General features: G+C 43.7%; 1 protein-coding gene across 8 annotated transcripts in view; it reads left to right on the top strand.

Annotated features, from left to right (window-relative positions):
• The window catches only part of Rgs20 (regulator of G protein signaling 20), an 85,998-nt gene that overhangs the window by 58,651 nt on the left and 11,946 nt on the right, over positions 1–15,401 (top strand). For 6 of the 8 annotated variants that reach the window (XM_023563438.2, XM_063258499.1, XM_005002009.4 and 3 more), the window contains one exon: positions 13,554–13,705. The exons of the other annotated variants lie outside the window; for them this stretch is intronic. In XM_023563438.2, the coding sequence (XP_023419206.2) occupies positions 13,554–13,705 (152 nt within the window). The remainder of the gene's footprint in view (positions 1–13,553; positions 13,706–15,401) is intronic. 8 annotated transcript variants of the gene reach the window in all.

Raw genomic sequence — 15,401 nt, 5'->3', positions numbered from 1 at the left:
CAAACTATTGTAAGGAAAATGAAGAGAACTGCTTTTAGTGCGTATTAGTCAGATTTGCTGTTGCTGTAACAAAATGCCTGAAGATATAACTTAAAGGAAAAAAATGGTTTATTCAACTCGATTTCAGAGGCTTGAGTTCCTTGATAACTGGTTCCAAAACAGGCATTAAGATAGAAGAGTGGTGTAGAGCAAATCTGCTATTTCTCAGCATCCTGGAAGCAGAACACAGGAACAAAGTACCAGGGAGAAATATGCCCTCCACAGGCACAATCCAAAGACCCCCTCTTTCAAAGTGGCCCTCCTTACTCACATGTGCAGCTGTGGACTTAAATGGATTAATCAGCATGTGAGTACGCCACCCATGGCCCCGTCACCTCTCCATGTGTCTTCAGTCAAGTTGACACCAAGATTAATTTGCACACAATGGAAGTACAGATGCACCAGCACCAGCAAGAACAGCAACTTGATATGGGAAGAGTCTTTCCTTCAGTTTATAGACCAAAAAATTTTTATCAAGACTGTACCAAGGAGATTACATATATATCATTAATGTTGACATTTCCATATATGTATCTATATATCAGATCAACATATGAAAAGATGTTCAGCATCATTAGTCAAAAGGAAAATGCAGACTAAACCCAGGAGCCACCATGTAAAACATATTAGAGTGGCTAGAAGATAGCATACCCGATAGCATCAACTGCTGACAAAAGTGTGGAGCAGCTGAAATCCTCACCCCTTGCATGTGGGAATGGAAACAAGATACAGTCGCTCTGAAAGACAGCTCAACACTTTTTTTAGCTAATAAATTTGCACTTACTATAGGAACCAGCAAGAGAAATGATAGCGTGTACCTACACAAATGTCTCTGCATAAATGTTTATAGAAAACTTATTCATAATGGTAATAAACAGTAACCCAAATACCACCCCAATAAGTACCCAGATAAATTTATAGCCATATAATTGAGTACTACTGCTACAAAAGGAAAAAAGTACAGATCTATACAACATGGAGGAATTTCAGAAATGTTCTGCTAAGTGAAAGAAGCCAGATTCAAAGGCTAGATTCTTTGTGATTTCATTTACATAATATTTCAGAAAAATCAAAACTATCAAGTAAGGCTACAGAGAAATTACAGTAAGTTCAGAAATGTTAAAATACAGTCTACATTTTCCAGTCACAGTGTAAAATCAAAAATCACCTGTTGGATTACTTAAGAAATTAAAAATAAACTTCTAAAAAGTTTCAGATAAAAAAGAAATCCTAGTTGAAATGAGATCTGAGATTTGGAGTGGAGCAATAGATCTGAGCTATTTGGAAATAAAAATAGTGCTACTTAACACTGGATACGATCAGAGCAATGATTTGATAGCAATGGATAGTCCTAAACGCTTGTATTACAAACAGTGATGACTAAAATTAAATGGGCTGAGAATTCAGTGCAAAGCAGCTTTACAGAAAGTAGATAAGCAAGACTCAAGGGAAATAAAATTAATGAAATTTACAAAACCCAGAATGATCCGTAACACCTGACGCCAGTCCTTTGAAAACTACAGACTACGACTAATCTTTGGCAAGTCTGCTGCAGGGAGTAGAACATCCCAACCCACTGAGAACGGTTTGTGATACTGTGAGATGGGACTTTTTAGTGAAAAGCAAATACGGTGGTAAGTTTATGCGAGGAGATTTGCAAAATCTTAGAGACTTTTCCGAGAAAACATACATTTAAATCATTAGGTTACGTGGAAGTAGAAATCCCTAAGTCACTCAAAAAATACATAAAAGAAACTGAAAAGCTGTTAAGAGATTTGTCCTTAAGAAAGGGATCAGGCCCAGATTTCAAGGATTCTACGATGTCTTTAAAGAACAGGTGGCTCGGATATTATGGTGCATCGGACAGGTGGGAATCTTTCCAGCTTAAACGAGCAGAGTATGAGTTAAAATGGACAAGATGACCCCCCAAAAAATGCATGGAGGAGACCCTGTTCCTAACAGCCACGTAAATCACGAATGACAAGTCCTGGCAGAGAAGCAACCACGCGGCAAGCAGCGCTCCCTTGTACGCTAGAAACACCTGGAAATGCGTCGCTGGGGTTTCCACGTTTAACCTTCACCTCTGTTCTGTGGATGAGAGACCACAGCTCAGAGAGGTGGAATCACTTCTCTGAGGGTACACAGCTAATCAGCAACGGAGTTGAGATTTAAACTAATTTGTCCACCTTTTCTCTAACAGGGGATATAATTAACCTTGACATTTCCCCCAATCTGATAGTGAATCTGAAAAGGGATGCCTGCTTTTAATTTGTATTTGTCTCCTTGTATGATTTTCTGTTATGTAAATTTTATTCCTTGCATGATTTTCTGTTACATAAATTTATTCCTTGCTCTTGAATCACATTTAAGTTTGACTTTGCACCAGCGGTATTTAGGAAGCCCGTTAGCTCACGCCCTTCCATTCTCCTCTCAGATTCATTGTACTGGCTTTCAGTTACTGATGATGTGTGTATTCTGATACTCTATCAAGAGTAAGCATATCCTCTAATTTTGCTTTTGCTAAAACAATATGGATATCTTTCATAGATGATTTAGTGAGTGAGATTTCTTTATTCTTTCTCTTGTTAGCTTTTGGTTTGGTTACATCCCCAGCCCACCCTTCCTTCTTTCCCTCTTTCCCTCCTCCCCACTTCCTTCCTTTTTCCCTTCCTCCGCTCTCTCCTTTCCCCGTCTCTTTCTTTCTGTCTGTCTGTCCGTCTGTCTTTCCCCAGCCTTCCTGAGACTTCAGTCTCCTAACCAACGCCACCATTTCCCTCTACCATTGCCTCCCGCCCTCCCAGACACGCCCCACTCCATCAAGCCAGCTCCCTCCTCCTCCTCCTCCTCCTCCGTCTTCCACCACCCCTGATATTTTCTTCTGACAGTGGGGCTTGCTAAGTCACTAAATTGCTCAGGCTAGGTTTGAATTTGAGATCCTCCTGCCTCAGCCTCTCAGAGTTCTGGGATTATAGGCATGCACAGCTAGCTAGTGAATGGTTTAAAGAAGAAATTTATCAAATATTTAGTTACCATAAAATGCTCTCTGAATAAGGAAGGATAAAAAAACAATTGTCTTTCTTTCTTTATCAGCTATCAAAATTATCTTAGAGGTGATGCGTGAATCTTTAACATCATTATGAATCATCGATTTATACATATTTGATATATTCCAGTGCACTGCAATTAGTATTCCTATTTATACTTAAGTCTGCCCATTTTTGGCCAGGGTAACCTTGTATATATTATCTCTTTATAGCTCAGAAATTATAGTAATTATATATAATCAAATTTGCCAGTCTGGCCAATGGTAAATATATTTACTGTCGCTGTTACTATTTGCATCAAGATATCTGAACTACAAGATACTATCCAGTGATTAAAATGAATTAGAGCAACATGGGCCATCAAAGATTATGAAATCATTCTTAAAGCAAAAAATACAACCCTGTACATAGTGAAGTACTGTTTACGTATACATATTAAAACTGTTTTAAACAAAAGTTACTTACATGCTTTTGAATTCCTGGAGGCAGTTCTGAAAAGGTGATCATTAAAAACTTGTGTTGGTTATTTCTGTGAACAGAGGAAGCACTGGAAAGCACTGGGGAGCTGGACATCCTCTGCCTCTCAGCTCTGGGCGGAAGCTCCCATTCTCTTAGACATGGCTGTTTATATATGTAGGAAGACAGAGAAATTCCCCTGCGCTACCTGGATCTTCTTCTCATGTGCATTGTCATCCTCGTCTCTTATAACCGCTTTTAGCAGAGTATCAGCACAGTGTCAGATTATCCTCCTAAAGCTAACAGGGAAGATAGTTATCAACAGAAGCATTAAAGCACCTCCTCAGAGCCCCTCACCCCACATTTGACAGTGCTGTGGGTACGATCACATCCCTCCATCCCAGACAAAACGTATGTTGGTCTCCCTTTATCTCCAGCTCGCTTTTCGGAGCGTCAGGTACCCCTGGTCAGTCACAGTGCCAAACTATTTCAATGGAAATTTCCAGAAATAAACAATCCATAAGTTTTAAATTATACACCATTCTGAGCGGTGTGATGGATCCTCCGGCATCTCTCTCTCTCTCTCTCTCTCTCTGTTACTGCAGACGTGAGTCATCCACTTGACCATGGTACCCAGGGTGCTTCACCAGCCTTCCTCAGGCATGACTTAGGAGTAACTACCTCTGTTATCAGATTGCTTGCCACAGGAAGGGAAGAGAGAAATCAGCTTCAGCCACCTTTACGACAGTACACTGTGACAGTTGTTCTTTTATTAGTTTTCATTGTTAGTTTCTTGCTAGCCCTAATTTAATAAACTTTATCCCAAGAATGTATGTATAGAAAAAACATATTTATGGCTTAGTACTATCTATGTTTGCAAGCATCCATTAGGGACTTTGGAATGCACCCTCCACTACAGATCCAAGTCCTAACCAGGACCTGTGTGTGTGTGTGTGTGTCAGTTTATCTGGAGATAGAGTCCTATAGGCATAATCAAGGGCAATGTGTAAAACGAGGCCATACTGGAAAAAAGGGAGCCCAAAATTCAACAATTTCTGTCCTTGTGAAGAGAAAGAGATTTGAAGACACAGACACAGAGGGAAGAGGAAAAAAAAAGTTCTGCTGCTCCAAACACTGCATGCCAGTGATAGCTGGAGGCCACCAGAGCCAGGAGAGTCAGGGAAGAATGCTTCCTAGACCTCCTGAGGGAGCTGACCTTGGACTTCCGGAGCTATTGGAGACAATAACAGACAAAGCCTCCTGGGCTGTGCTAATTTGTTAAAGCAGGAGGAGGAAATTAATCCAGGTGTGAAAATAGATTCTTAGAGAATTGAGGCCATCCTCCAGGTTTCTAAGGAAAGCTAAAAGGACTCCTCTCTAATGAAGCCCTGGCCTTATGACTTCCGTGCTGCAACTGTATCTTAAGTCTTTGATAAAATTCTTTGATAACAACTAATTTTATGTTACTCGCCTTAACACTCTGGATCCACCTTCCGTTTCTTTTTCACTGTGACTGCTACTTCTTGTTTTTTGGTCTTCCTCTTGCGGTTTCTATTAACGTCCTGCCCCTAGAATATAATGTGTAATATTTGCTGTCGCCTCTCACTCCCCGCCTTTTTTTTCCCTTCAGTACCAGACATTGAGCCCGCAGCCTTCACACGGCTACACCGTCAGTCCTTCTTTAAAAATGTGGAGGCACAGCCTCACCAAAATGCTAAGTTGCCCGGAGGCTCAGAATGAGGACCCACCTGCCTCTGCCTCAGAGCCTGGGATTCTAGAAGTGCACGCCCACACTTGCTTCCCGCCTGCTTTTGCGTGCTAGATACTCTCACATTTCTTTAGATACCTCAGGAACTAAACAAGCCGGACTTACCTGCATGTTCACAGGCAATGAATTTATCCTCCTAACAAAGTTTTGGGTCTTCCTTCGTCTGCCTTGTCCCTTTCTCCAGCAAACCTCACGGCTTTGCAGTTTGGCGCCAGTGTCTTGAACAGTCTCCTTTGCAGAGACTGACAAAAATCACACACACACACACACACACACACACACACACACACACACACTGCACCCCTGCCTCTCTAAGTCAAACTTAGCTACATTCATTCCAGTTCCTTCTCGCTAGTTTAGGCATCTGCAGAGATGGATCCATCCGAGTCACCTCGAGATGAGCAGAGCCATCTCTGGGAGAGAGAGAGAGAACTCCTTCTGCCTCTCTTCCTTTCTGTCCTTTAGGAGCAGCTCCAGCTGCAGCGAGCTCAAATGAAATTGTATGCAGCCTTTTTAGTCTGACTTCTTCCACTTAACGTGATACTTTTGAGATTCACCAATGCTGTTGGGTGAATCAACATTTCGCTTCTTTTTATGCCCAGCAGTAACACTCAAAGCTATATTTGCAACTATACAGACTTAAAATATATACAGTTATAAACAGTTACAGTTGATGATTCAGGTACCTGTTGGTGGACATTTATTTTCTGTATTGGGTGCCTACGAACAAAGCTTCTCTCAACACTTGTGCATATATTTGTACGTACATGTTTTCATTTCTCTTGGCTAAATGTTGGCCCACGCATGCGTGTTAGTTTTATTTAAAAAATGCCAAGCTGTCTTTTAAAGTGGATACAACCTGTTCTGATTCCCACAAGGAATCAGCTTCCCTCCTAAGGGACTCCGCATCCCTCCTAAGGATGCTTCTTTCATCTGACCTCTAACTCTGCCTGAAGACTGCTGTTCCCATAGTAACCCTCTCTAGGACTTTTTATTGTAACCCAAATAATGAATATTGAAACCCAGGTGTTGTAATCCCTTTTGGAGTCCTCCTCACAATCCAGAAAATTATATTTTTAATCCCACTGAGATGTTATTGGAATCCCGGCAAGTTAATTTTAATCTGTCATCTCCAGCGCAACCCACAGTGAGAGTAAAGACACCAAGACATATTCAAAGATAAGAGCAGCGAAGGGGTCCTAAGCCCAGTACAGTGAGGATGTGCCATCAAAGGCCCTGATCCAAGGCCCTTCCAAAATTTATTATCCTGTGAAGAGGGGAGTGCTTTAAGGATGAATGACAGTGAGAACAGAGGGAACTAGGTGTGTAACCTGAGCTGGCTGGCCAGGTAGGGAGGAACACATCTTTGCAAAATGCAGGGAGAATGACACTGTAGAAGGATCAGTCTGCATAATTTAACTCAGGTAGCGTTTAAATTGTATTAGGAGTCTGTTGCTTTAGTTTTGGGGGTTTTTTGTTGTTGTTGTTGTTGCTGTTGTTTTCATTGCTTTTTCTTTTGTTATACTGGGGATTGAACTCGTGACCCCATGCTTGCCAGGCAGGAGCTAACCCCCCCAGCCCTAGTTTTTGATATGTGAACTTTTGTGTCCTGGGGAGTTATAACCTCTCACTTTGAGGCTTGTACCCAGGTGACACTCCTGGAGCTGACTGGCTCTGCCATCCTGCCATGCTTTAATCTTTTACAGAGAACACTGCAAGGAAACAAAACTGTCAATTGGCCTGAAAGATTACATACTAATACCTTAGCTGGCCTTATTTTCATCACGTAGAGCCAATTAAAGGGAGAAGGGAATAGCATAGCCCACTCTGTACATAACAGTGTATGGAAATAAGACTTGATTTAAACAATGTTGCAGTGATTGTTCTGCAGTCAAGGTGAGCTGCTTCTACACTTCTGAATTGGGTCCTTTCAAGAACATTCAAATTTGGCCACCTTATATTTGTCTCATGAAAAATATCACCCTGCCATGAAGTTTGACTGTTCCTTTTTCTCTCAGAGCTGAGTATTCCAAACAACATCTCTCACTGTGTTTTCCAGATGAGAGTCGAGCTCTAGTTTCTCTACCCCTCAGGCGCAGCCAGGCTCTTCCCTAAACTCTTCCACTGCATGTAAGGACCAGGCTAGGGCTGGCACTCAAATGTCCATGTAGGGACTGCAATATGAATCTCCTCTCCTGGCACAATACCTTAGTATCTCTGCTACTCCCACCAGGTGACTGTGGAGAAGGGAACAGAAAAGCCACTGGGCTCTCTACCTCTGAAAACCTCCTTCAGTGATATCTTTTTCTCTAAAACGTTCTCAAGACTAATGTTATATCTTAGCTACTTTTCTAGTTGCTGAGAAAAAAATTTCCAACCTCCATGAGTTAAGCCATGAAAGGTTTGTTTAGCTCACAGTCCATGATCAACTGGTTCCAAGGCAGGGTGGAATGACAGAGAGGCATCGCAGAGCAGAAAAAGTCCATGGTGGACAGGAGACGGCAGAGCAGCAAGGAAGCAAAAGCTCTTCTTGGCCCTTTTATGTCACCCAACCTGCTGAGGGCAGGTGGCACTCACACCCTCAGTCCTAGTGCCCTTGAGCCTAGTACTGCACGGTGAATCAATCCCAGCACCACACACTGCAGACCCAGCCACCTCTGAAAAACCTTGCCTGTGACCACATGACCACATTTGGGGGACATCTAAACACAAGCTATAACATGTCATGTGACTTTCTCTTAGCAAATTTCATATAGATTTATCAGAAGTTTTCTTTAGCTATATGAGCGAACATCACTCATTGTCCTGCCTTTGGCAATTCAGGAGATTTTGGAAACCCTTCCAGAACAGAAAGCTTCCCATTTATTGTTCAGATAACACAATCTATTTCTTGGCTGTATAAAGTTCATATAACTTTTCTAGCCACTTGTAAAAGATTTTTGCTTTGGAAACTTATACTCAAGCCTCATTTTTACAGGCAGACCTTAACTAAGTTTACTGACACACTGTATCACTTCTAGTATCAGTGTTCTACGCTTCTCCTTGGGCTACAGGTTTCTCCATGAAACATACTTCTTAACAGTGTTCTTTGCAAGGTCTAGAAGAAATAAACTGAGTGTTTGTGTTTCAGAAAGTAGCCTCTTTTATTTTAGACATTCTCTTTGGTTGCTAGTATGAGACTTTAGGCTGACAACTTCTTTTGCATAAGGAAAACACGATCTCTTCTGGTCTCTTGATGAAGAGCAGTCTGGTCATTGGTCTGATGATCATTCCTTTTGTAGGAATCTCTGCTGTAGTAGTTTCTTCACTTCTCTTTTAATCTTTGATGTTCTGAAGTTTTACTGTGATATTTCTAGTTGTGATCTACCCTTTTTTGTCCCACTTGATATAGAAACAGCACTTTCTATGCAACTGTTTGTTACTTTCAGCTATGGTATAAAATATGATAGCCTGGTGGTCTTCAACAAGGAATGTATTGCTTACACTTCTGGAGACCAGGACATCTAAGTGATTGCAGATTGACTGTTGGTGCTGGAAGATTGGGTGATTCCTGGCTTCCAGACTGCTGTCTGCTACTGTACCCTTACATGACTGAAAAAAAGAGGATCAAAGCCCTTTTACAAGAGCACTAGCGCCTTCCGTGACCAACACTTCAAGAGGCGTCACCTCCAAATACATTAGGGCTTAGTGTGGAGAATATGACATCATTATAATTATTGCTTTATACAATTCTGCCTTTTAAATATCTAATAAAAATAAGAGAAATGTATAGAATTTTCTTGTTTTTAAAAAAATTAACTTTATTTACCATCTTTTTCTCCTCTTCCTCCTCCTCCCTCTCTCTCTCTCTCTCCCTCCCTCCATCCTCCCTTCCCTCTCTCTGTCTGTCTGTCTCTCTCTGGGTTTGAGTTCTCTTCCATTGTCATTTTCTTACTGCAATGTAGCTATTTTCCTTTGTACCTTCTCTCTGTTATTGTCAAATATATCACCTTTTTATGTTATTAGTCCAACAGTATAATTTTATAGATACTGTTTTATGCAATTCCTTTTAAAATCAAGTAAGAAAAGATGCACATGTAATCATGCTGTCTTTTATCTTTACCTGATCTTATTTGTAACAAGAAATCAGCAGTTAATCTTCTTGGGATTTACTTGCTCCGATGAATCGTTTCTCTTTTACTGCTTTAAGATTTTTCTCTGTATCTTTGCCTTTCACGTTTTGACTATGGTGTGTCTGGATGTGAATCTCTTATTTTTATACTACTTCAAGTTGATTGCACCCGTTGGTTATATAGATTAATAATTTTCATCAAATTTGGGAAGTCTATAGCCATTATTTCTTCAAATATTTTTCCTCCCCAGTGTCAAAATTAATGAATGTAGCAAGCTTAGATTGCTATCCTTGTAATCTTTCCAGTCCTGCAATATTAACTGTTGGCTGGTAAACTGGGACCTGGTAAAGTGTTTTAAATGAGAACTGTGGTTCTCTGTACCTAGAGTGCTGTACAATCAATAGGACATCTATCTGCTGGATACATACTTGTTTTGAAGTTCTGGGATTTTGGTATGTGCTGGCCAGAATGCTAGCTGACCACCTTGCCATCAAAACACTGGGTGCTGCCTGCCTTAGCGGGCTGCATGAGAAGAGAGAGCACACACTCTGCTGAATAATTGTTGCTAGGGAACATGTTTTGTGTGTGACTCCTCATGAGAGAGAGGGAGCCTGGGAAACCCTGCACCTGGATTCCTCCAGACTCTGCCTGTCTCTTTTCCCCTTGCTAGTTCTGTTGTCTGTGACCTGACTGGCCATTTTGCTTGTTGCTGCTAGCTTATGGAGCTACTGATTCCTTACCTGCTGGCCACTAGAGTCTCCAGTGCTCCTGACAATGCCCTTACCTGTGAAATGTTCCATTCATACACAGTGGGCCCTCAGGCAAAGCTTCATGGGTCTTTGTCCTGCAGGCTGAATGAATCTCAACTCCTCAGCCCCATACAGCTTGCTGACCTGCAGCTACACCCTCCTCTGGAGTAGATTCAGCAGTGAGGTCAAGGGCAGCCCAAGGTCTTTCTTAGCTGGCTCCTCCTGCTCTGGAGTCTCTGCCCTGCCAGCAAGGTACAGATTCTATCCTGGATGCGGAGAGTAGGAGCCACAGGGGAGCCCCACTCCTGCCGGCCACATCTCCCAGAGCCTCTGCAGCCCTGTGTAGTGAGGGCTCTGACTCTAATCTTTGGTTACGCCCACCTGCAGTAAAGATTTTAGCCACAGAGCTGAGTGTGGAAAAATGGGAGTGGCCCTTGGTTTAAATGCCGTAGACTTTCTATTTATTGCATGTAAGTTTATCTGCACTGTATCTATGTCAATTTTCAGGGACTTCAAATAATTGATTTTGAGCCCAGGGAGGCTGAGACAGGAGGATTGCCATTAGTTTGAGGCCAGTCTAGGCTACATAGTAAGTTCAAGGTCTGCCTGAACTGCATAGTGAGACTCTGCCTCAAAAAAAACAAATAAATAAATAAAAATAAAGCCCAAATAATTAATTTTGGCTGTGTGTGGTAGTCAATGCCAAGAATGCCAAGTGTATATCTTGGGGAACTGGAAACAGGATAATTACAAGTTCAAGTCCTGCTGAGGGAGCTTAGCAAGTTACCAAGATTTCATTTCAAAAGCACAAGTAAAAAGAACAGCAGGTAGGCAGTGCCTTGGAAACATGCATGAAGCAAAGAGACAAATGGGATTATTTATAGCCGCTCTGACTGTCAAACTAGAAAATCCAAGTGGATCGACTACTAGAACTCTAGGGTAATTCAGCACAGCACCCTTAACCTTCCCATACTCCTAAATTCCTGCCTGCATTTTAAAAACCGAGGGAGGGGGCCTGGGGATTTAGCTCAGTGGCATAAGCACCTGCCTTGTAAGCAGTAGGTCGTGAGTTCGATCCCCAGTACCAAAAAAGAAAGAAACAAAGAAAGAAAGAAAATGGGAGTTCCAAACCAGGCATAGTGGTGTACATCTGTAATCCAGCACTCAGGGGGCTTAGGCAGAAAGATTTCTGCAAGTTCAAGGCCAACCTGGACGACATAGTGAGTTCAGGGGCAGCCTGAACCATACATCAAGACCCTGTCTCAAAAAACCAAGTAAATAAATAATACAGTAACATAGGAGTCCCTTGAAACCACTGAACGGTATGTATCACAATCTTCAGGAAGCAGTCGGGTGTTGCCTTTGTTTTAATGAGGCAGGTTGCATCAGCATCTCTTGGCAAATAGCTACCTGGAGCAAACTTTGTTCAAAACATCTTCACTTGGAGACTGTGCTGCCCTGTCCTTGGACTTCAATGTCCTTGAATGAAGTGAACCATTGTCCGTCTAAGCCTCCTGGAACCCCAGGTTTGCGCTCCGCTAGTGCCAGCGTGAAAGGGGCTCAGAACTCCCGCTCTCAGGGCTGCCCCCCAGTGCTGCCAGAAAGCGCGGCTGGGACTTTGGCAGACATCTGTGCTGCCACCTTTGGGCTGAGGAGCCAGCCTGCCCCCAGAGCCTCACCTGCTCAAGCCAGGCTAGGCGCTGTGCCTGCTTTCTGAGTCCTGTGACCACTGCGTCCCTGGAAGGGAGTGACAGTAAAACCTTTAAGGGTCTCTGTTGCTGTCCTGGAACTCAGGTGCCATGCTAATGAAAAGAAACTCAGAGGTCATTCTTCAGTGAGAAATCTGTAAATTCATGCAACTCTAATCAAAATGCCACTATGATTTCTTTGGGATCTTGGCAAAGCTGATTCCAAAATTGAAAAGCAGGTTAAGACAATAACAAACAGGTAAAAATAGCTCCCTATGTCTAAAAACCAAAAACTGAAAACTTTTAAATAAACAAAGAGAGTATTACCTACCCAATTTTTAAAAATATATAATAAAGTCAAAAGATTTCTGGTGGGTGGTGCACACATGTAGCAGCAGGTCCTGGGAGGCTGAGGCAGGAAGACAGATTGAGCCAGCTGGGGAGGACGCAAGACCTCATCTCTTAAAATAAAAATAAAGGAGCTGATGGCATCTGTAATCCCAGCAGTCTCAGAGGCGCAGGCAGGAGGAGTACCAGGTGGAGCTATTGTAAAACAATGCTTGTGTCTAGCAATTCAGTGACTTAGAGACCCTGTCTCAAAACATTGTAACAAGGGCTGGGGATTTAGCTCAGCGGCATAAGTGCCTGCCTGGCAAGCATGAGGTCTAACAAGGGCTAGATGCAGCTCATTGTGAAGGCCCTAGGTTCAATTCCTGGCTCGGTAAAATAGTAATAATAGATTAGAGTAGCTAAGACTCCAATAGCATCTAGGGTTAGGTCACAGCTGGTAGAATATACAGATCTAAATTCAGAGTAGAATAATACATCTGGAATTTAATTTCAAAGTCCTACCTAAGTTTCTTTAATGTGCATTTGACACCTGCTTACAGTTAGCTCCGCCAAGAACTCAGTAATAGTGTCAAGGGTCAGCAGCTTCTTTTTAGTGGTCCTTGTGTGCCTGGCTTCTTCAGGCCACCTCGTCATCCTCAACAAAAAGGACAGGTGCTGTGGGCCATGGTTCTTGTGAGCCCCGTGCTCACCACCACAGAGATGGGCAGGAGAGACCACCCGTGAGATAGTAGGGCAGATCCGGCTCAGGGCCTTGCTCCTGGGAATAAACCACTGAGCACTCACTGAGGCCCGGGCTGTGCACTCAGCTTCACGGGCACAGCACTCAGTTCCCCTCCCCAGTGGTGCCAGGCTCTGGCCTCAGACCCTCAACCTCCCAGAGCTGCCCACCCCCTGACCTTTCAGAGGGCCTTGCCAGCAGGGCCATCTCTAGGCGTGGCCGCCTCAGCCATTCCTGTATCCCTGCGCCCTGGCCTCCCGGGCAGCTGTAATTAAACTGTGGCTCCAACTGCTCCCCTGTGGCTGCATCCAGAGGGACCAAAAAGGGAAACGCCCTGGCCCTGCTGTGGCACCCTGCAGCGTCCTCAGTGACTGGATTTGTCTGTCTCCACCAGCTGACTGCCCCAGGGCAGGAGTTTGTTAGGCATTTTATGGCTGGAATGTGTCACCCAGCCTGACAGATGCTAGTACTGTGATAAATTACTGGATTGTAAATCTAAGCACCATCTTCACCAGAAATAGCAAAAACGACCTAGACACAGTTACAGTGCCTCTACACAGCCAGATCCCTAGGGCCTCTGCATAACTCCACAGCCCATCCTATCCCTCTCTTTCCTTTCCGGTGGCAGCCGATGGGATCCGAATGCATGGAGATGCGCAGAAGGCAGGCATCGGCCTCACTGGACGCTCCAGGGGACACCGCCACGGCCCAACCAGGAGCGGGCAGTCGGGGCTCCAATGCGTGCTGTTTCTGCTGGTGCTGCTGTTGTAGCTGCTCGTGGTAAGGCCCAGACTCTTTTATAACAGATTAGTCTGCTGCTCACTGGGGCATGCACCCTTGAATAGCATCCGCTTAGTCAGTGTTTTTTAAGGCAACTGCTATACACACAATACTAAAAAAAAAAATTTTTTTTAACCAACAGTAATAAGTTACCTTTGTTAAAGTCTCAAGGAATTTATATTCAAATACTAAAACTCAGGCTACCATAGGTTAGACAACTAAGGAACATGTATAAGGCTATTATGATCACGTTCTTATTTGGGCTGACAAACTGCACAGAAACTCTGTATAACTGGTTAGAAAAGCATGCTTCTGATTTAAAAGTTTTGTAGGGGAGTTGGGATTTAAAATGGGTTTTAAACTGGATGTGGGGGTGCACGCTGGTAATCCCAGCACCAGGGAGGCCAAGGCAGGAAGATTGCCATGAATTTGAAGCCAGCCTGCGATACAAGACCCTGTTTTAAAAATAAATGAGTAACATAAATCTTGTATGGCTGCCCCCAGCCCTAAGATGGATCTGACAGGTTAGGGTTTATGAGGCCAGGATTTTACCTCCTGCTGCTTCCATCTTAATTTTGTTTCTTAATAGAGAAATGTCAAAATGTGTGCTTAAAATAGAGACAAAAAAATCTAAAAGCACAGTCTAACTTACTGGTTGGTGGAGGCAGACACACAAGCATTGTTTTAACTAACATACATGACTGAGCCCCTGCTAAAGCTTAGAGAAACGGGCAGACTCTGCTCCTGGAAATCACAATCTCTAAAACCGTGGCTATGAAAAGCCCACAGAGCAGACAAACTTGTGTGCCGTGGCAGGCAGCTAAGTCCTTGCAGATGTACAAGGCTTGGCTCTAGGTTAGACCAGGATCTCAGGACCCTTTGGAGAAGAAAACCTGACCTTGAGACCGATGGAGAACAGAGATACTGAAGTACTGGAACTGGTCCCTGGGGAGGATGCTGGAGCTCAGAAATAAACACCCGAGAAGGTTTGGTCTGCTCCTCCTGCCTGATTTAAGGGCTTTTCTTACTTCCCAGGAAATCCCAGTCTGGTGGACAGGGCCAAGCAGTGAAACATTCCGGGGACTGATGGGCTCATAACACTGGTGCAGGATGGATCTCAGACAGGAGGCAGAAGTGGGCTGGGTGGGACTGTCTCGGGCTAAGCACTCTGGCCCTGAGAATCCTGCTGTCTCCAGCAGAAGCTCCAAGGGAGGCGCAGGAGTCCACCGAGACAGCACGCATGTCTAGGGGCTGCCCTGCATGGGGAAGGCACCCAGCCAACCATCAGGCCCTTCTCCATCCTTCACTCTGCCTGTAGATCAGTGCTGATTAGTCATCTTCTGAGAGATAAACAAGGAGGCGAGGCAGTCTCAGTGTCTTTGGCTGCAGCTGACATTTCTGCTGACTCGGGCAGGGCCCGTCGTCCTGATGACGCAAGGCTGGCAGGTGGGGACAGGCCCCAGAGCAATGTCTGCTGCTAGTTCTGATGTCACTGGGTAGAGGAGATGAGAGCCGCACCTGCTTCCCGTCACCACCACCAACACAGCACCTTCCATTTGTTTATGAGAAGCAAAAGTACTAGGGCTGGGGATTTAGCTCAGCATCATAAGCACCTGCCTTGCAAGCAGGCAGTCCTGAGTTCCATCCCCGGTACCAATAAAAAAAAAAAAGCAAAAGTACTGTCTTCAAAGTTGCA

The sequence above is a fragment of the Cavia porcellus genome, unplaced genomic scaffold (assembly GCF_034190915.1).
Source record: "Cavia porcellus strain 051 isolate PalLab524CR breed Dunkin Hartley unplaced genomic scaffold, mCavPor4.1 scaffold_11, whole genome shotgun sequence".
Classification (NCBI taxonomy): Eukaryota; Metazoa; Chordata; class Mammalia; order Rodentia; family Caviidae; genus Cavia; species Cavia porcellus.
This window is presented reverse-complemented; position numbering and strand designations above follow the sequence as displayed.